General features: G+C 42.8%; 1 protein-coding gene across 1 annotated transcript in view; it reads right to left on the bottom strand.

Annotated features, from left to right (window-relative positions):
* Window positions 1-7925: 7925 nt before the first annotated feature.
* The window catches only part of LOC131994845 (uncharacterized), a 55439-nt gene continuing 40993 nt past the window's right edge, over window positions 7926-22371 (bottom strand). The window contains exons 3-4 of the mRNA XM_059361770.1: window positions 8507-9177; window positions 7926-8400 (exon numbers count right to left, since the gene is read on the bottom strand). Coding sequence (XP_059217753.1) covers window positions 7926-8400; window positions 8507-9177 — 1146 coding nt within the window. The remainder of the gene's footprint in view (window positions 8401-8506; window positions 9178-22371) is intronic.

The raw sequence follows: 22371 nt of genomic DNA on the forward strand, positions 1-22371 counted from the left end.
AATAGCAGCTGTATCCAAATATAGTTCGATCTCCACCATATTCATAAAGGCAATGTAAGGGTCTGACACAAGTCATTGTATTAAATTCATCGGTTACAAAATGCATCTTTTATGGACCTAAGAACTGAAATCGGGAGATCGGTATATGTTTATGCCACTTATATACAAGTATAGACCCATTTGAATTATATTGAGCACTAATGTCGAAGAGCCTAATAGCCAGCCAGCCCACTGTGTCAAATGTCAGAGAAATCGAGTAATAAACGTTAATTTGTTGTCCCAAAAACAGAAATTGGAAGATCAGTATATATGGCGGCTATATCCAAATATAGTCCGATCTTGACCATAGTCGGTACGTATGTCAAAGGGCCTAATGGAATTCTTTGTGCTAACTTTCAGCGAAATCGGTTAATAAATTCATCTTTTATGGGTCTAAAACCTTAAATCGGGGAATCGGTATATATGGCAGCTACATCCATATCTGAACTGATCTGGACCATATTAAATAGAGATATGGTTTTACCTGATTTCAACGAAATCGGACAATAAATGCGCCTTTTAAAAGATCGGTCTACGTGACAGCTATATCCAAATCTGAACCGATTTGGGCCAAATTAGACAAGCATATCGAGGGACTGTAATCGTACTCAGTGACCCCTTGTCAAACTCTCATCAATACTCTCGTCCTCTTTCAGTCAACATCTGCCCAGAGTGTACTGGCAATCCTACAACCATCCAAAAAATACCACTGTGTATCCGAGTAAATCCCCAGTACTCCCTAACTCTATTCTGGAGCATCCAGCGAAGACTGAGATCTCATCAAATTCAAACACAGCAACCGTATCCCACTTCTCCCTTATGGGGAAAGCGAATGCGGAACAAGCTTTCCCGCATTGATCTCGGCGACAGGTAGTCTGAGACCCTCCTCAGCATACCTCCTGAATTCATGCTCTCCAGAATGGAGCAGTATTCATCCGTCCGTCATCTCTCAGCATGCCAAGTTCCCTCAGCCCAAACGCTACCTTAGTGTTGAAATGCTACTGAAGCCAACAATGCGGTATATAGAACAACCCTGCAATCAGTGGCAACGCATTAGACGTTGGAGAGGTATCAGGAAAAGGAAAGAAAGTGGAAATCTAAAAACGTGAGTGTGAGTGAATTAAGATGCACACGAGTCAGAATGAAGCCCGAAAATTCTACCAAAGACTCAAACATCAAACCGAAGGCTTTAGTGCAAGCACATTATCCTGTAGAGACAAAGAAGTTAATCTGATAACTGATACAGATAGTGTGCTGAGAATATGGAAAGAAGCTTTTACCCAGCTGCTAGTGTGCGACGATGAAGGTGAAGAGGATACCGCAAAACCAATCCGTGATGAAGGTATAGAACGTTTACCTCCTAGTCAGAATGAGATTTAAGCAGCATTGACCCGAACGAGAACACAAAAGCAACAGGAGCCGATGGGTTGCCCTCTGAACTATTTAAGACCGGTGACACGACGCTCATAGGGCATATGGATGAGCTTGTCTGCGCGATCTGGCTAGAAGAACGCATGCATACTCGATGATTGAAGCACATTATGTGCCGTACACAAGAAAGAAGACAAGACGGAAGAATAAGTCTCCTTCGCAAGATACTATCGAGCGCACTGCGTGAATGATTAAAACCTAAAATCAATGCGATAATTGAGCCATATCAATGCGGCTTAAGGAATGATAAACCAATCATAGCAAATGGTGATGAGAAGGGGTAACGAAAGCGGCTTTGTAGTCAACAAAGAGATGGTAGGTGTTGATTTGTCCTTCTCGGGTCTTTTCCAGGATTTGGCACAGTGTGAATATCTGGTCCAGGGTGGATTGACCAGGTCTAAAGCCGCATTGATAGGGCCCAATTATCTCATTGACTGTAGGTTTCAATCTTCCACACGGTACACTCGAGAGTATCTTGTATGCGATTTGAAGAAGACTTATTCCTCTGTGGTTTTCCGTCCATCTTGTATCCTTTCTTGTGTACGGGGCATAGTATGCTGGGGTTCCAATCATCGGCTATGCGTTCTTCTAGCCAGATTTCGTAGATAAACTGATACATACGCCGTATCAGCGTGTCGCCTCCGTTCTTAAATAGTTCAGCGGGTAACCCGTCGGCTCCTGGTGCCTTGTTGTTCTTTAGTCGGGTCACTGCAACTTGGACCACATTCTGACTAGGAGGTAAACATTGTATACCAACATCAGGGATTGGTTCTGCTGTATTCTCTTCGCCGCCAACGTCGGACACTAGCAGTTGGGTAAAATGTTCTTTCCATATCCTCAGCATGCTATCTGTGTCAGTTACCAGATGTATTTCTTTGTCTCTGTAGGAGGATGTGCCTGCACCAAAGCCATCGGTTTGGTATTAAATTCTTTGGTAGAATTTCCGGACTTCATTCTGACTCCTGTACATCTCAATTCGCTCACACTCACGTCTTTCCATTTCCTTTTTCTTTCTGCGGAATAGACGTTTCTCCTCTCTCCTTTTCTCCCAATAACTCTCCCTCATCTGGTGCATTGCTACTGATTGCAGGGTTGCTCTCTATGCCGTATTCTTGGCTTCTGCAGCATCTCGACACTTTTGGTCGTACCATGGGTTTCTTGGAGGAGGCTTCGGGTACCCAAGTACAGATTTCGCGGATTATTCCATGGAGTGGGCATTTGTTTGCCAGCGCCATTATATCATCCGAACATGGAGTGCTTTCATCAAGTAGTTGGGTCAGTCGAGTGGAGTATGCCGCTGCCATCTGTCGTGTTTGCAGCTTTTCAATATCCAGCTTCCATGCAGTGTCAGATTGTACTTTCATCGCCATGTTCAAACTGGTGCGAACCTTTGCTGCAACAAGGCAATGATCCATATCTATTGGGTTGCCCAAAAAGTAATTACGGATTATTTAAAAGAAAGTAAATGCATTTTTAATAAGACTTAGAATGAACTTTAATCAAATATCCTTTTTTTACACTTTTTTTCTAAAGCAAGCTAAAAGTAACTGCTGATAACTGACAGAAGAAAGAATGCAATTACAGAGTCACAAGCTGTGAAAAAATTTGTCGACGACGACTATATGAAAAATCCGCAATTACTTTTTGGGCAACCATATATTCGCCCCACGGATCGATCGTACATCTCATACGCTGGATGAATGCCTTCCATCTATCACAACGTGATCAATTTGGCTTCTCGTGATTTGGTCGGGTGACAGCCATGTGGCTTTGTGAATATTTTTATGTTGAAATCTGGTGTCACTACCACGGCTGCGAAATCTATCAGCCTCGACCTATTATTGGACGTTATCTCGTGGAGGCTAAACTTTCCGAATGTTGGACCAATCATGTCTTCCTTCCCTATCTTCGCATTGGAATCTCCCAGAACGATTTTAATATCATGGGTGGGGCAGCGGCCATATTCTTTCTCTATGCGGTCGTAGAAAATATCCTTGGTCTACTCGTCTTTGTCTTCCGTCGGGGCATGGGCACAAATAAGGCTGATGTTGAAGAATTTGGCTATTATGCTGATTGTGGCTAGCCTCTCATCCTTCATATTAAAGCTTGAGACAAGATGTTTCAGTCTCCCACTAACCACAAACCCACAGCCAATTCATTCCTCGTGTTATGGCAGCTATTGTATATATAGCTGCCATATAAAGTGATCCCTTGATTTAAGATCTTGAGTCTCTGGAGGCCGAAATTCTTATCCAATTTTACTGAAATGTTAAACGTGGTGTTCTGTTACGACTTCCAATCCGACTACAACCTGATACAGCTGCCATATACACTAATCCACCGATTTAAGATCTTGAGCTACTACAGATACCGGCACTTAGGTGGAGACAGAATACCACAGCCCCTAAAAACTTCAATTTCTGCTGATTTGGTAGAAATTGATCCCTTAAGTACAACTATGCCCTTAAACTAAGTTAATTTTGCTTAACATTTTAGCAGAATCCATGGTGGTGGCCTCCCAAGATGCAAACCGATGCTGAACTTAGCACGCTTTACTAGCTATTGTTAAGATCCACAACGAGTGTGGAATATTTCCCATCTCTGCTATTCCTATGATGTCTTCAAAGCCTTGTTAACTAGCAAAGCAAACAAAAATGTGACCCAATAAAGTGCAAGCCATTTGTATAGGTTTTTGTTTATGCCAAGACGTTAGTGTCTACGAATTGATTGTCCTGAATTTTGAGTTGCTCCCAACGCTATAGTGGTACCCCTAATGAGATCTGAACAAAGCAAACGATTTTGGTTGTCCCATGCTGCTGATGTTTTCTTTTTATTTTTGTTCAGGGCATAGTAAAATGGAAACTCAATTAAAGCGCCTGTCCATAAAGCCATCCAAAGACTACATATGGCTCTTAACTTTTTGATATTTCAACTTCAATGTACAAAAGGGTTCTGTTTTGTTGGTTTGTTGTTGCTTTTTCAAGGATTTAATGAAGACAAGTAAATGTGCATTCACTCATATCCCCTGGACTCTGTCTGACATTTTGCTCTGGTTGGTTAATCAAAATGCACGTTTCAATTAATTTGAAAAAAAAAAAAAATTCCCATTCATTGCCATCAATTGATTGATGTTCAAAGGAAGATTGGCTTGCCGATTTTCATGTTGGCTTAAAGCAGCCGAATGAGAGACAGCAAGAGAATATGAACAAACATTGATATGTAAATGGAGTGGAAACAACTTTTTGGCATGTGAAGGTGCTGTCAGTGGGTTAAGGTCAACATCATATTTGGACTGAAGGTGAAAAGTTACAAGGGGTGGGCCATCAAAGGCTGCGACATACCCTTGAAAGATAATATTTCTATTTTAAGCTACAGTGGATCAGCAAAATTCCTTGTTGTAATAAGGGATCTAAGATTAAGAACGCTTCAGACCCTCGTGGGTAATGGACAGATTTTCGAAACCTGGTTTAGATGCATTTGTTGTACTCAGCGGTGGTAAGAGCGATCGACGGATACTGATGTAACATATGGCCTCTATGTTTCCTAACTGGTAAAAATCGATTTTTGCACATACCGTCCCTAGACAGAGTTTATATATGGGGTTGTCCTGAGATTAATGACTGGCATTATGGACATTACGGTTACTAGGTCGTTGGAGGTTATATTGAGAAGACGAGGAAATAACCTAGGGTATAATACGATCTTTATGATTGACTTTCAGATAAGAATTGTTAACAAATTCCCTTAGGTCCCCCCAATCGTAATTTTGATACCCACCACCATAGGATGGGGGTATACAAATCTAGTCACTCCGTTTGTAACACATCGAAATATTGATCTAGGACCCCATGAAGTATAAATATTCTTGATCGTCTCGACATCCTGAGTCGATCTAACTATGTCCGTCCGTCTTTCCGAACGTCCGTCTGTCCGACCGTCCGTCTGTCCGACCGTCCGTCTGTCCGACCGTCCGTCTGTCCGACCGTCCGTCTGTCCGACCGTCCGTCTGTCCGACCGTCCGTCCGTCTTTCCGACCGTCCGCCTGTCCGACCGTCCGCCTGTCCGACCGTCCGTCTGTCCGATCGTCCGTCTGTCCGACCGTTCGTCTGTCCGACCGTCCGTCTGTCCGTCTGTCCGACCGTCCGTCTGTCCGAACGTCCGTCTGTCCGACCGTCCGTCTGTCCGACCGTCCGTCCGTCCGTCTGTCCGACCGTCCGCCTGTCCGACCGTCCGCCTGTCCGACCGTCCGTCTGTCCAACCGTCCGTCTGTCCAACCGTCCCTCTGTCCAACCGTCCGTCTGTCCGACCGTCCGTCTGTCCGACCGTCCGCCTGTCCGACCGTCCGTCTGTCCGACCGTCCGTCTGTCCAACCGTCCGTCTATCCGACCGTCCGTCTGTCCAACCGTCCGTCTGTCCAACCGTCCCTCTGTCCAACCGTCCCTGTGTCCGACCGTCCGTCCGTCCGACCGTCCGTCTGTCCGACCGTCCGCCTGTCCGACCGTCCATCTGTCCAACCGTCCCTCTGTCCGACCGCCCCTGTGTCCGACCGTCGGTCCGTCTGTCGAAATCACGATAGCGGTCGAATGCGTAAAGATAGCCGCTTGAAATTTTACACAGATACTTAATATCGATGTAGGTCGTTAGGGATTGCAAATGGGCCATATCGGTTCAGATTTGGATATAGGTCCCATATAAACCGACCTCCCGATTTGACTTCTTGAGACCTTACAAGCCGCATTTTAAATCCGATTTGGCTGAAATTTTGCACATAGTGTTCTGTTATGACCGTCGATATTGGTCAAGAACCTGATATAGCTCCCATATAAACCGATCTCTCGATTTGACTTCTTGAGCCCCTGGAATCCGCAATTGTTGTCCTATTTGGGTGAAATTCTGCATGCGATGTTCCGTTACGATAACTGTGTCAAGTACGGTCCTAATCGGTCTATAACCTAATATAGCTGCCATATAAACCGATCTCCAGATTTGACTTCTTGAGCCCTTACCAGCCGCATTTATGTCCGATTTGGCTGAAATTTTGCACGTAGCGTTCTGCCATGACCAACAACTATGTCAAGTACCGTCGATATTGGTCAAGAACCTGATATAGCTCTCATATAAACCGATCTCCCGATTTGACTTCTTGAGCCCCTGGAATCCGCAATTGTTGTCCTATTTGGGTGAAATTGTGCATGCGATGTTCCGTTATGACTTTCAATAACTGTGTCAAGTACGGTCCTAATCGGTCTATAACCTAATATAGCTGCCATATAAACCGATCTCCAGATTTGACTTCTTGAGCCCTTACCAGCCGCATTGTTTGTCCGATTTGGCTGAAATTTTGCACGTAGCGTTCTGCTATGACTTCCAACAACTATGTCAAGTACCGTCTAAATTGGTCAAGAACCTGATATAGCTCCCATATAAACCGATTTCCCGCTTCACTTCTTGAGCCCTTACCAGCCGCATTTATGTCCGATTTGGCTGAAATTTTGCACGTAGCGTTCTGCTATGACATCCAACAACTATGTCAAGTACCGTCGATATTGGTTAAGAACCTGATATAGCTCTCATATAAACCGATCTCCCGATTTCACTTCTTGAGCCCCTGGAACGGCAATAGTGTCCTATTTGGCTGAAATTCTCCATGCGGTGTTCCGTTACGACTTTTAATAACTGTGCCAAGTACGGTCGTAATCGTTCTATAACCTAATATAGCTCCCATATAAACCGATCTCCAGATTTGATTTCTTTAGCCCTTACAAGCCGCATTGTTTGTCCGATTTGGCTGAAATTTTGCACATGGCGATCTGTTATGACTTCCAACAACTGCGCCAAGTACCATCCAAATCTGCCTAAAACCTGATATAGCTCCCATATAAACCGATCTCCTGACTTCTTGAGCCTCTGGAAGCCTCAATTTTCATCCTATTTGGCTGAAATTTTTCACATAGTGTTTTATTATGACTCTCAACAAGTGTGCCAAGTATAGTCTAAATAGGTCTATAACCAGATATAGCTCCTATATAAACCGATCTCCAGTTATGACTTCTTGAGCCCTTACAAGCCGTAAGTTTTGTTCGATTTGGCTGAAATTTTGCACATAGTGTTCTGTTATGACTTCAAACAACTTTGTCAAGTACCGTCTAAGTCAATAAAGAACCTGATATAACTCCTATATAAACCGATCTCCCGATATGACTTCTTGAGCCCTTACAAGCCGCAAGTTTGCCCGATTTGTCTGAAATTTTGCACATGTCATTCAATTATGACTCTCAACAACTGTGCCAAGTACAGTCTAAAACCAAATGTAGCTTCCATATATTAGCAGAATCCATGGTGGTGGGTTCCCAAGATTCGGCCCGGTCGCACTAAGCACGCTGTTGGAGCATAAGTTCGTTTGCTTTGCCCTTTTTTGAAAGAAATCCAAGCAAAAGGTGAAGATAGGTTGAGTTCTAGGAATCAAAGATATGGTGAGCAGTAAGACAAAGGATATGGTGTTTAGTTGTGCTAGGTGCCAACGGGTGTGGTGAGCTGCGAGCCAAAGAGTGTGGTGAGCAGCGAGCCAAAGGGATGTGTTGTGCTGGATGCCAACGAGTATGGTGAGCTTCGAGCCAAGGAGATTTATTGTGCTGGGTGCCAACGAGTATGGTGAGCTGAGAGCCAAAGCGATTTGATGTGCTGGGTGCCAACGAGTATGGTGCGCTGCGAACCAATGGGTATTGTGATATTGTGAGCTGCGAGACAAACAGTGTGGTGAGCTGCGAGCCAAAGGGTATGGTGAGCTGCGAGACAATGTATCTGGTGAGCTGCGAGCCAAAGGGTATGGTGAGCTGCGAGCCAAAGCGATTTGCTGTGCTGGGTGCCAACGCGTATGGTGAGCTGCAAGCCAAAGGGTATGGTGAACTGCGAGCCAAAGGGTATGGTGAGCTGCAAGACAAAGGGATGTGTTTTGCTGGGTGCCAACGCGTATGGTGAGTTGCGAGCCAAAGAAATTTATTGTGCTGGGTGCCAACGAGTATGGTGAGCTGCGAGCCAAAGAGATTTATTGTGCTGGGTGCAAACGGGTATGGTGCGCTGCGAACCAATGGGTATGGTGAGCTGCGAGCCAATGTATCTGGTGAGCTGCGAGACGAAGAGTGTGGTGAGCTGCGAGTCAAAGGGTATGGTGAGCTGCGAGCCAAAGCGATTTGCTGTGCTGGGTGCCAAAGGGTATGGTGAGCTGCGAGCCAAAGGGTATGGTGAGCTGCAAGCCAAAGTGATGTGTTTTGCTGGGTGCCAACGCGTATGGTGAGCTGCGAGCCAAAGAGATTTATTGTGCTGGGTGCCAACGAGTATGGTGAGCTGCATGCCAAAGGGTATGGTGAGCTGCAAGACAAAGAGTGTGGTGAGCTGCGAGCCAAAGGGTATGGTGAGCTGCAAGCCAAAGAAATTTATTGTGTTGGGTGGCAACGGGTATGGTGCGCTGCGAACCAATGGGTATGGTGAGCTGCGAGCCAATGTATCTGGTGAGCTGCGAGACGAAGAGTGTGGTGAGCTGCGAGCCAAAGGGTATGATGAACTGCGAGCCAAAGCGATTTGCTGTGCTGAGTGCCAACGAGTATGGTGAGCTGCGAGCCAAAGGATATGGTGAGGTTCAAGCCAAAGGGATGTTTTGTGCTGGGTGCCAATGCGTATGGTGAGCTGCGAGCCAAACGATATGGTGAGCTTCAAGCCAATGGAATGCGTTGTGATGGGTTCCAACGGGTATGGTGCGTTATGAGCCTAAGGGTATGGTTAGCTGCGAGCCAATGTATCTGGTGAGCTGCGAGACAAAGAGTGTGGTGAGCTGCGTGCCAAAGGGTATGGTGAGCTGGGAGCCAAAGCGATTTGCTGTGCTGGGTGCCAACGAGTATGGTGAGATGCGAGCCAAAGGATATGGTGAGGTTCAAGCCAAAGGGATGTTTTGTGCTGGGTGCCAACGCGTATGGTGAGCTGCGAGCCAAAGGGTATGGTGAGCTGCAAGTCAAAGGGATGTGTTTTGCTGGGTGCCAACGCGTATGGTGAGCTGCGAGCCAAAGGGAGCCAAAATTCTTATTGCCATGTCACGCTAGCGTAATACAAACGGTTGTAGGTCCTATACTGTCCTGTCACGGTCGCCAAATGTTGGTGCATAAGATCGTTTGCTGTGCCCTTTTTTGAGAGAAATTCAATCAAAAGTTGAAGATTGGTTAAGTTTTTACTACATCTGTTTATTAAAAATGCTTCCCCTTTTTATATCAAAATATACAAAAATATAAGATTTAGAAATATACAGAAAATAAAGAAATTGCAACGTAGGGCAATATACCATTTAAAAAATATACAAAAAGAAAAGAATTGTAAAAAGAAATTGCGGCGTAAGAAAGTGTGCCGAAGTTGCTCATGCAGAATTTCTCACAGGCAGCTAACATAAGCATCGAACTTCATTCCACCCTTTTGCACACCTTCGTTAATTCATTGCAAACAAATGCAAATATCAAAGTACTTCAGCAACGCTCATACCTTACAATCACAGTGTGTTGTCTGGCATTACCATTGGCATATTTTTCAACATTTTCGAAGGCCGCATGGTGTATGGGTGTGTGTGTGTGTGTGTGCTTTAACTATTTAACTATGCAAACGAGATAATGTCACAGTTGAAGGACATTTGATCGAATACTCAAACACATACTCTGTCTGAAAGCAATTCCATATATTTTTACACTTTTTTTCAAACACCCTCACTTAAAATGATGTTCTTACGTTTGGTGTAAAAGAAGAAATCCAAAAAGTAAGATGTAAAAGTGAGCGAAAACGAGGAAAAAATTTCTCTAGCATAAAATTTTAATTGATACTTACGTACATTTGATTGAGTTTTAAGTGATGCTGCTATTTCTTTAGCGGTACTCGGAGGATAGTTGACATATGAAAGAGAAACTCATAACCTATAACGAGTCAGTTTGGACTCGTACAAGATATATTATTCTTCCCAATATACCCCAGTGGCCACCGCTGAATACCTTTAATAGGCCTGTATTTACCCAGTAGTCCAGGCCACTAGTTCCGAACCTGTTTATTCACTAGTTCCAAAGCAATCAGGAAAAGTTCCACTTTTGTTTACTTTCAGTGTAAACAAGTGGTGTGTTTAACAAAGGTTTGTTATTGAAGTAACCAGTTGACCCTGGAACTAGTACCACTGCCGAATATATTTAATAGGCCTGTATTTACCCAGTACTCCAGGCCACTAGTTCCGAACCTATTTATTCACTAGTTCCAAAGCAATCAGGAAAAGATCCACTTTTGTTTACTTTCAGTGTAAACAACTGGTGCGTTTAACAAGGGTTTGTTATTGAAGTAACCAGTTGACCCTGGAACTAGTACTTCTGCTAATTACAAGAAACTAGTTCCGTAATTGATTTCTTTTGAAATTTTTTAATGTTGGAAAAATTATTTCTTAAGATTGGCCAATAAATGCGTTTGCAATGGCTCTAGAAGTGCAAATCGGGCAAAATACATATATGACAGCTATATCTAAATCCGAACCGATTTCCATGAAATTCACCAGTAATATTAAGAGTCATAAGAAAATCATTCCTGCCATCATTTCGAGAGAATCGGTTTGCCAATGAGCACTTTATTGCAATATTTTTCAAAATCGGATGAACATAAATATGGCAGCTATATCCAAATCTGAACCGATTTCGACAAAACTTCTTAGTTATCGTTTTAAGAATTACGGATGTAAGAAGAATGTAAGGTAAGGATGCGAACCAGCTATTCAGAAGGGCCAAAAAGGTCTTGCATATGGCACATGACTGGGCTAGACCCAGGGTTCTCAACATTAACCCAGAGAAGTTTAAAATATGCCTGTTCACGAGGAAAACGAAGGTGAGCCAATTTGACGCACCATGTTTCCTCAACAAAACGATTTCGATATCCGACAAGGCCAAATGTAAAATACTTAGGAGTGATCTTGGATAGGAAACTTAATTGGAAGTGTCACATTCAGTAGCGTACTGAGAAGGTTCACAGATGTTGGGCACTATGGGCCCTGAATCCGAGGATAGGCCACCCGCTTTACAGTAGCGTGATTAGACTAATACTTATCAACGCCTCAGTAGTGTGGTGGACTGCTATGGAGAAAAAGTGCAGTATAAGGACCACACAACAGGTTCAGAGAACCTATTGTCTTGGCATAGGGGGAGCGATTAGGAATACACCCACTAGGGCACTGAAAACTATTTTAGATATCCGACCCATTGACATACAGATTAAGCGTGAGGCAGCCACTGCGGCTATGGGACTTAAGGCGATAGGAGAATGGATTAAGGATGGGAGCAGCTCGAGGCGACGATTGGAAATCTGGGAGTAAAGGGAAGAGGTTTCCGATCGGATGCCTGAGATTAACCTTGAACTCGAGTGCCAGGCACTACTACCAGGGACACAGTCTTGGACTTACGGAACCCTAGTATTGCCATCTGATAGATCATGAATGGATCAAAGCTAGAGAACAGAGTGGGCCTAGGGTCTACATTGAGAACCCAGGGACTGAGATCTGTTTTAGATTGCCTGACCATACCTAACCTAACCTAACGATCCACCACAAAGGTCCCTACTTCCGCTTAAAATGGCTACCTTCTTGACGCCGGCAGTGTTCAGTCCTGGGGCAGTTCTTCGTAATCGAAATAAGGCTCGGATATGTTGCCATAAAAGTAAAGAGAAAAGGTAGAAGGGAAGGAGATCAGGAAATAGCACATACGATGAGATAAGCAATGCGGCATGAGATGTAAGTTTGTCGCTAGCAGAACTAAACCCATCCAAAAATTACCGATGAAATCAGTCGTCAAACCAAAAATCCTCAACCTACCCTCTTTACCTTTTGTGAGTAAAAAACAAGTAAAGAGGCATTAAGTTCGGCTGGGCGAAACTTTGGATATGCACCACCTTGGGTATATATGAAAACCCCATTTCATCACAATCCGTTGAAAATGCATTACTTTTGCCCCCATAGCAGCTTTATTGAAATATGGTCCTATTTGGATCGAATTCTACAATGATATTGAGTGGTTTAAAAAGTTCAAGTCGTTGTTCAATTTTGCAGAACAATATATTAGTGTTTATGGTAGCCATATCCAAATATAGATCGATATGAACCATATACGACATGGTCGTCGAAAAGCCTACCATTAGTCACTGTCCCAAATTTCGGCGACATCGGACAATAAATGCGCCTTTTATGGGACCAAGACTTTGAATGGTGAGATCGGTCTATATGACAGCTATATCCAAATCCGGACCGATTCAGGCCAAGTTTCAGAAAAATGTTTAAGAGGCTAACACAACTCACTGTCCCAAATTTCGGCGAAATCGGACAATAAATACGCCTTTTATGGCCACAAAACCATGAATCGAGAGATCGGTCTATATGGCAGTTATATGAAAATCTTGATCGATCTAGACAATATTGCAGAAGGATGTCGAAGGGCCTAACACAACTCACTGTCACATATTTTGGAGAAATCGGACAATAAAGACGCTTTTTATGGGCCTAAAACCTTAAACCGAGAGATCGGTCTATATTGCAGCTATATCCAAATCTAAAACGATCTGGGTCAAATTGCACAAAGATGTCGAAGGGCTAAACACAACTCACAGTCCCAAATTAAGGCGACATCGGACAATAAATGCGCCTTTTTTGGCGGCAAAATCTTAAATCTAGAGATCGGTCTATATGGCCGCTATGTCCAAATCCAGACCGATTTGGATCAAATTGCAGAAATATGTCGAGGGGCTTAACACAACTCACTGTCCCAAATTTCGGCGACATAGGACAATAAATGCACCTTTTCTGGCCGCAAAACCTTAAATCTAGAGATCGGTCTATATGGCAGCTATATCCAAATCTGATCCGATCTAGGTCAAATTGCAGAAAGATGACGAAGGGCCTAAGACAACTCACTGTCCCAAATTTTAGCAAAATCGAATAATAAATGTGGCTTAAATGGGCCTAAGACCCTAAATCAGAGGATCGGTCTATATGGCAGCTATAACCAAATCTAGATCGATCTGGGCCAAACCAACGAAGAATGTCGAAGGGCCTAACACAAGCCACTGCCCCAAATTTTAGCAAAATCGGATAAAAAAGTGGCTTTAATGGGCCTAAGACCCTAAATCGGAGGGGCTATAACCAAATCTGGACCGATCTGAGCCAAAATGAAGAAGGATGTCGAAGGGCCTAGCACAACTCTCTGTCCCAAATTTCAGCAAAATCGGATAATAAATGTGGCTTTTATGGGCCTAAGACCCTTAATCGGCGGATCGGTGTATATGGGGGCTATATCCAAATCTGGACCGATCTGCTCCAAATTGAAAAATAATGTCAAAGGGTCTAACACAACTCACTTTCCCAAATTTCAGCAAAATCGGATAATAAATGTTGCTTTTATGGGCCTAAGACCCTAAATCGGCGGATCGGTCTATATGGGGGCTATATCAAGATATAGTCCATTATAGTCCATCTTAGAACTTAAACTGCTTATGGATAAAAAAAGTTTCTGTGCAAAATTTAAGCTCAATATCGCTATTTTTAAAGACTGCAGTGTGATTTCAACAGACAGAGGGACGGACATGTCTAGATCGTCATAGATTTTTACGCTGATCAAGAACATATACCCCTCATAGGGTCGGAAATGGATATTTCGATGTGTTGCAAACGGAATGACAAAATCAATATACGCCCATCTTTCGGTGGTGGGTATAAAAAGCTTTAAAAACTCTTTAGCATATTTAATGGGGTTTTCTTTTTTTACTTATATCGTTTCCGCCTACGACGAGTTACTTAAATTGTCCCACACACAATTCTATGCCAATAACATTTTTCATGGCTTTTTTGTTATGAATTTCTTAAGTAAAATGGCTTCATTTAAGAGAAGAAAAAAAAACAGAAAATTATTATCAGTTTGTGTTCCACGAATATCTAATTGGAACCCCAAGAAAAATATTTATGAATTCTAAAAAAAACAAGAAAGGTAAAGAAAATTACGAAAGAACGAAAAAAACAGACATAACAAAAACTTGATAAAGCTGTTTTTCTATAAAAAAAGACGAGAGAAAAAAAATTCAAAAAATAACCCCAAGACTTTTACAAAATAATTTTTCCCAATTTGTTGTTTTCTTATTAATTACGCATAAGACAATTTTAACTTTCCATCTCATCCATTACATGGCAGCTCTTTACAGCCTTCTCCCCTGCCTGGTGTTTTGTTACCACATAACCTTCAAACAAAAAATTTCGGCTTTGCTCGGGGTTAGCTGGCAGACAAATGTTGTTTTTTTTTTTGTTTTTGGCCTGACAAAAGGTATTAATTAAGACTTGTCTACCTTGGGGAGGTGTTTCAACATAATTATGCATGGCATACTTTTAGGCTCATTCGCTTGCTCGCTGCCCAAACACTTTTTGTCATCATTTTACTTTGATATATATTTAGCTACACAATAAGCCCCCAGTCATCTCACAATTGATGATGATTGATAACATGACATTAATAAATTTAAATTAAAACTTAGAAAAGGTGATAAAAAATAAAACACAACATGGAGTGGGCGAGGGGGAGGTTGGGGGGACATTATGAGCCCAGGGCCATAATCAAAAATATTTGGGACAGCTTCTTCGGTTTCTTCTACCCATACCCGCTGACAAATAAATCACTTAAAATTAATCATATACAGACAACGTAAGATGCCAATGAGGACATACGACCATGCCAGAGCTAGCACGCACGCATAGAGCATACGAACAGCCTCCCCGTACCACCACTTTTCCCTCACCAACAGTTGTCGCTTTTATTTAAAGTTCACCTGTTCGATTTGCCATGTCCTTAGACATTCCTTGTGGTATTGTTGCCTTGACAAATGGGTAATCAATATTTCCGTTTGTTTGCCTAGGCATAGACCCATGTGGTAAAATGAGAGATCGAATGAGCGGGTATGAGCATGTGTGAGTGTGAGTGTACACACAAACATGCCTTGCTTATTGTTAATTGTATAGCATCCTGCTTGACAAAGTCTCTGCCTTTTAAACAGGAAACGGACATTTTCCCTAGAATTTGATGTCAAATTCACATGGTCCTCTCTCTCTCTGAGTGTTGTTGTCTATGAACTATTCTAGTTAAGAAAACCCGAACAGGAAACAAATCACCTCTAATAAAATTCAATTTACGAAAGGAAATGTTTGCTTTTATGGGTCATTCGCTTCGATTGAACACTCAGCAAAGGTGATGAGAATGTGAATGAAGCAAAAACTGTTTAGAAGGTTTAAAGGGGCTGAAAAGGAAAATAAGAAATAGTCGGCCGGTTATAGTTTTGAACCTACAGTGAATTCAACTTCGACTACTATCTTTACATGGGAGTTATATCCAAATTTGAACCAATTTTGATAATTTAACGGAGACTTTCAGAAGATTAGTACAACATTTCCATACCAAATTTTATGCAAATCCGTTGACAATTTTTTATATGGGAACTGTATCTGTATCTGAACCGGCAGCCGGTTGTACGCACCGGATTGACCCAATGGAATCCTTCAGCGGCAAGAGCTGCCGCCTCAGTGTACGGGTTCGTCCTTTTTTCATCATATAAGAGGCACATAACGGAGTGCCTTCTCCGCACACTTCTGGCCCGAGCCGAGATTGAAAAGAACCCTTGTTGTGTTCGGTTTGCCAGAACCGCCTCCCTCATCGGTCGGTGAGGAGTAACCGTTGCATGAAGTGGGTACATTTCCGATCTTGTATAGGTCTTACATCACTACGGGAGAATAGTCACACTGAATATGTTGAAAGGTGCTGTGCGAATATAGACAGCAGACGACTTCATAACTTTTGAGCGCCGGACATTTGTCAATCAGAAGAAGGCCGATTGGGTCGGCTTCAGAGAGACCACAAATCGCCATTTCAGTAAGCTGAAATCCATCTCAAATGTGCTAGTCTTAGAGAGGAAATTCTGAGACATCATTAATGCAACAGCCGCATGATTTATACCAGCCGGTCGAATACTCAAGTTTGGCCCAATTTACCGGCGTAGGCAGTGATACTGGCAAACGGGGGTGGAGGGATTCGTAGCTCGGACCCCACTAGCGCCAGATTTAGCGAGCTGAATCTGGTAATAAACAGGGTAGTCAACGAATATAAGCAGTATTCGCGGCTGGAACCCCTGGAGCAATGTAACTCAGGTACCGGTTGAGGCAAGCAGTAGTCCACTGTTAAGCCAGTCTCGAACGCCGGTGGACGTTATGACCGGACCTAAACCGCGTTTGGCGAAGTAACTGTGACCTATCTGAAGAGATGCACCAGGTGGTTTGACTGTCAATTTATTGAGAATACCGAGAGTGACAAGGCTAGGAGTAGAGCCATTCGTCGTATCCATGGTCTCCGAGCCGAAGAGCAGCCATCACAATTTACCGTGGACGAAGTCACAGTGCCAAATCATCCAAGGCGTTGGGTCTCGACGAAATCTCTACACTGATGCTGAAGAATCTGGATCAACCTGAAGTCGAGTACCTAACGACTGTCCTCAACCTATCTTTGGACACTCTTATAGTCACCGATGTCTGGAAGATGGGGAGAGTTATCCCGTTACTGAAGCCTGGAAACGATTCGAGTAAGGTGGAGTCTTGAAGACAAATCTCCCTTCTCTCATCAGTAGCCAAGACGCTTGAGGGACTATTCCTCCGCCCTTCGAACTACGACGGGCTTTCTCCTCAGTTCTCATGTGGACCATCTTCATCAGAAGACAAAGATCCCACCCGAGCGAAGACATAACTGCATGCTGTCTAAGCAATACCTTTCGAGCTGTTATCGCAGAGACCATCCAAATCATCATTATGTGAATAGGTATTCACCGCCCAGAAGCCAAAAGGTAGATCTATATGATCTTGAGCGTGAGGTCCAGCGCTACAAGAGAGAACCTTTGGATCAAGCGTCATATCAAGCGGGCCAAGACAACGTTCATGCAGACACGGTAGCAGATGCGGTGAATAGCTACCGGGTGAATGGGGCTAAGTGAACAACCGCCTCCCATTGCACCTGAAGAAATTCACCTCCCTCGGCAAACCAGAGTAGTTCTGGCTCAATTACGATCCGGCAGATGTAGCCGCCTAAATTCTTAGAGAGCTTGGATTGATGCCAAGTCGCAGGATATTTGTCCCGATTTAGACCAGAGACAATACGATATACGTCACCTGTTTAACTGCTTATCCAGACCCACTCGTCTCAGACCCAGATTCCCGATCTTAGTCGCAGAGCCGCCTCAATTCCTATAGAGCAAGGATTTATGCCAACTCGCAGGATGTATGTCCCGATTGTTACCAGTGACAACACGACATATTTCACCTCTTTAACTGCTTATCCAGACCCACTCGTCTCAGACTCAGATTCCTCTGGGCACACCCCATCTTAGTCGCAGAGTTTCTGGATCTGCTCAGTCAGACCCACTCCTCACAGACCTAGATTCCTCTGGGAGTACCCCATGTGAGTCACAAAGTTCCTGGATTTGGACACTCAACAAAATCAAGCAGACGAAAGATAGATGACAAAACACTGCTTCAACAACAACCAACTACATACTACCTATCGACTACCTACCTATTACCTACCAACTACCTACCTTATACCTTCCTACTACATATTTTCTACCTTCCTACTGCCTACCTACTACTTCCCACTACCTACCTAATATCTTCCTACAACATATTTTCTACCTTCCTACTACCTACTACCTTCCTACTACTTCCCACCTACCTACCTACTACTTACCTACCTACCCCACGATTACGACATATGGATACAAAACCCAGTTTTGAATTGGAATATGGAACTTTCTCAGAATCATCGAGATTCTATTAAGCTCAGAACATGATATCTAACTATAACCTCTATATTCTCGGTTGAAGGTGAAGAATGATAGCAGAAAATGTTATGCGCCAGCCGACCAGATGACGACGAAATCAAGGATAAATTCTACTCCCAACTCACAAAGAAACTCAACTGACGAAGAAACTCGTTGCATCTTTTAACCAGTTTCAACATTATATGGCCTGGCTTCATTGCACTCAGCAGAACGGCCTTGAGGCTCACTTGGCTGTCCACGTTTATCGTGAGAGTTCGATCTGGTAGCAGCTCCTGCACTAACAACATCTTCAGAACCTTAAAATGGGAAATATTTAAGCCTAAAGCTCCATGAAAACTACCGTATGCAGAAGTTCCTACAATGGGCAGGATGCCATTTTGGACAGACGACGTCCGGTCAGCGAACAAGAAAGGAATTCCTTGGCAATAATTCGAAGCCTGCCTTCCCGCCATACGGCCAGCCCTCCTGGCAGATCCATAGTTTCAGGAACTCCAGATTTTTAAGTCCCTTGGTCTAACGGCAGTCCTCGGCTGACAAAACAGAGTGTTGATAACGTATAGCATTGCAAAATATCTGGGATTTTTATATCATTTATATAAGATTGAAGGACTCAAAAAAAATCTTATAAGGCCCGCAAATGTTTCAACTTGCAACTCAATATGTTTCAATTTTGTTCACTATGCCATCATATCACTTGAATTGGTACTTCAATTTCACTTTTATGCGCCTTACCTGTCATACTTCTCGCTCACTCATCTGAACCATCTGAAATTCCTTTTGAGGCGATTGTCACTTTTCAATTTTCAATCCGAAAATATAGCAGTTTTCAAAGATTTCAGGCTGGAAAATCCAAAAACAAAACTCCTTTGAGTCTTAACACTCTTTTCATTCATTCATTCTTTCATTGAAGGGGGCGGGGGGGAAGGATTGACACAAAAAGAGTTCAAAGACTTTTTGCCATTTGGTAGCGAATTTCAGCTGCAGTCATCGGATTGCTCATGGATTGGCCTTTGTTGCGGCTCCCATGGCGTTGGTCTGGCATTGTTTGTTGTGTTCGTTGCATAGATGACTTTCAGCCATTTTGGGATCCTTATGGTATTGTTGCACCTGTCACTTAGCGTTTTGTCAAACGTCACAACTGTCATGGCAACAAAAGGCAAAGTGAAACTTTTGGAGTTTCAGCTCGTTACTTTTTTGCATACAGCCAAAAAAAAAACGCCATAGCAAAGGTAGGTAGCAAATCCCGAGCCAGCCAACACACACACAAACAAAACTCTGAGTAACTTGGCTTTGATGAAAAAACGTAAATAATATCAACAACATTATAGTTTTTTGCCATTTTGGTTTCCTTTGGTGTTTTGGTCTTGGAGAGCTGAGGAAAGGCAGGTTTGTGGGGGGGGGGGGTCGCCTGCAGATTGTTGCTGAAATCGCTGTTGCTTTTCCTGGCCTGTTGGCGTCGCATACAAAAACAGAAATACAATATTTAACAATGCACAAGCAAATGCGAAACGGAAACAATGAAGAAATCAGAAAATGCTTTACAAAAACGGAAATGGAAACAAATGAAAAATGATGTTTTAGCACAGCACCGCCATCGCCCAGTCATCACAATAGAAACAATAGCACACTGGCACTTATCAATGAACTTTGGAAAAGTGCCAGAGCGAGTTTTCTTTTTTTTTTGAAAATTTTTAAGATTTAAGACATTTATAATTGTGGAAACTAAATTCGTTTTGGCAGATACTCGTAAGTATGAAAAATGAATGAGGTGGAAAGGTAAAAAGCAAAAAACTGAAAATTATAGAATGTTCAACAAAAATGGCTATTATATCGGGTTTTTCAATAAGAGAGCTACAAAAGTTTTTTTTAAATAAAACAAAAACGGTTGTAGATGTCATTTATTTCTATGAAAGTAAGTTTAATGCCTTTATATATGGAACTCGATTCCTTTTGCATGGCCACCATGGGCATGCTTGCAGAAGCTCAGACGATGAACCCAATTTTCGACGGTTTTCAAGCATTAACCGGCCGACACTGCTGCCATTTCGCTTTCCATATCTGTGCGAAGTTCATCAGTAATCGCTGGCTTGATGGCATAGACCATATCCTTGATGTCCTCACAGGACATAGACTAAAGGCGTCAAATCGCCCGACCAAGGCGGACTATCGACTGAACCATTTCGTGAGGTAAAACCTTCTCTAAACTAAGTTTCAAGTAAAGTGATTGCGACATTCGCTGTGTAGCTTGTGGCGCTTTCCTATTGGAACCACATGTCCTCCAAGTCCATATCATCGAATTGGGGCCAAACATATTCTGTTATCATTGAATCGTAGCGATTCCCATTTACAGTAACGTGCCTGCTTTGATCATCACGGAAGAAGTGCGGCCCAATGACGACGCCAGCCCATAAACCGCGCCAAACCGTAATTTTTGCGGGGTTCAATGATGACCCATGGAGCACGTGTGGATTGCTGTCTGTCTGAAATTGGACGTAGCAAAACAGTGAATGTTGAGACCACAGACTCCGCATTTCGATAGTAAATTCGACTCATTGTTGCCTCGTATATCTTTCCATCTTGAAATGACAAAACTTACTGAAGAGAAATCGGAAATCTGCCGATTTAAGGTCTTCGGCTCAAAAAAACGCATTTAATAGCCGTTATCGCTGATACTTGAAACAGTAATTTTTTTAAGACACACACCTAAGCCAGTAATCGGCTTGTTGTGCGGTCTAAATACAAATAAGTAAAAAGCCATTAAGTTCGGCCGGATCGAACTTTGGATACCTACATGCTCGGGTATATATGTAATACCCCTTTCGTCGTAATCCGGTGAAAATTGGATAACTTATGTACCCAAATTTGTCACAGACATTGAGTGGTCCAATAAATTAAAGTCACTGTTCCCATTTGAATTTCAAATTTCAACAAAATCGGGTAATAGCTAAAGCTTTTATGAACTTCAGGGCCTTATTCGGCATATCGGTCTATATTTCAGATATATCTAAATACGGTCCTATTTTAACCATATTTAGGGCGGGTGTGGGGAGTCCTAAAACTACTCACTGTTTCAAATTTCAGCGAAATGGATTAAAAAATAATGCTTTTATGGGCTTCAGACCCATTTTTGGGAGATCGGTCTATATGCAGCTATATCTAAATAAAGTCCGATCTGAACCACATTTGGGTCTTATGTTAGGAGGCGTAAAACTACTCAATGTTTCAAATTTCAGTGAAATCGACTTAAAAATAAAGCTTTTATGGGCTTCAGACCCTTTTTTGGGAGATCGGTCTATATGGCAGCTATACCTAAATATAGTCCGATTTCATCCATATTTCAGTCAGATATTGGAAGGCTTAAGCTAACCCTCTGCTTAAAATTTCAGCGAAATCGGATAAAAAACAAAGCTTTTATGGGCTTCAGACCCTTTATCGGGCGATCGGTCTATATGGCAGCTATATCTAAATATAGTCCGATCTGGACCATATTTGGGTCAGTTGTCGGAAAGCCTTAAACTACTCACTGTTTTAAATTTCAGCAAAATCGGATGAAAAATAAAGTTTTTATGCGCATTAGACCCTTTATTGGAAAATCGGTCTATATAGCAGCTATATCCAAATATGATCCGATTTGGCCCGTTCAAGAACTTACTTAGCGTGTATCAAAAAGACGCATCTATGCCAAATTTCTGCTCTATATCTCAATTTTTGTGGAGGCCACCGTAGCGTAGAAGTTAGCATGTCCGCCTATGACGCTGAACGCCTGGGATCAAATCCTGGCAAGACCATTATTAAATTTTTAAGCGGTGGTTCACTCCCCCCTCCCTCCCCCATCACGCGAAAGTCTTTAAAAATAGAGATATTGAGCTGAAACTTTGGACAGATTATTTTTTTGTCCATAAGCAGGTTAAGTTTAACGCTGGGCTATATCGGACTATATCTTCATATAGCCCCCATATAGACCGATCCGTCGATTTAGGGTCTAAGGCCCATAAAAGC

Source organism: Stomoxys calcitrans, chromosome 2 (assembly GCF_963082655.1).
Source record: "Stomoxys calcitrans chromosome 2, idStoCalc2.1, whole genome shotgun sequence".
NCBI classification, from domain to species: Eukaryota; Metazoa; Arthropoda; class Insecta; order Diptera; family Muscidae; genus Stomoxys; species Stomoxys calcitrans.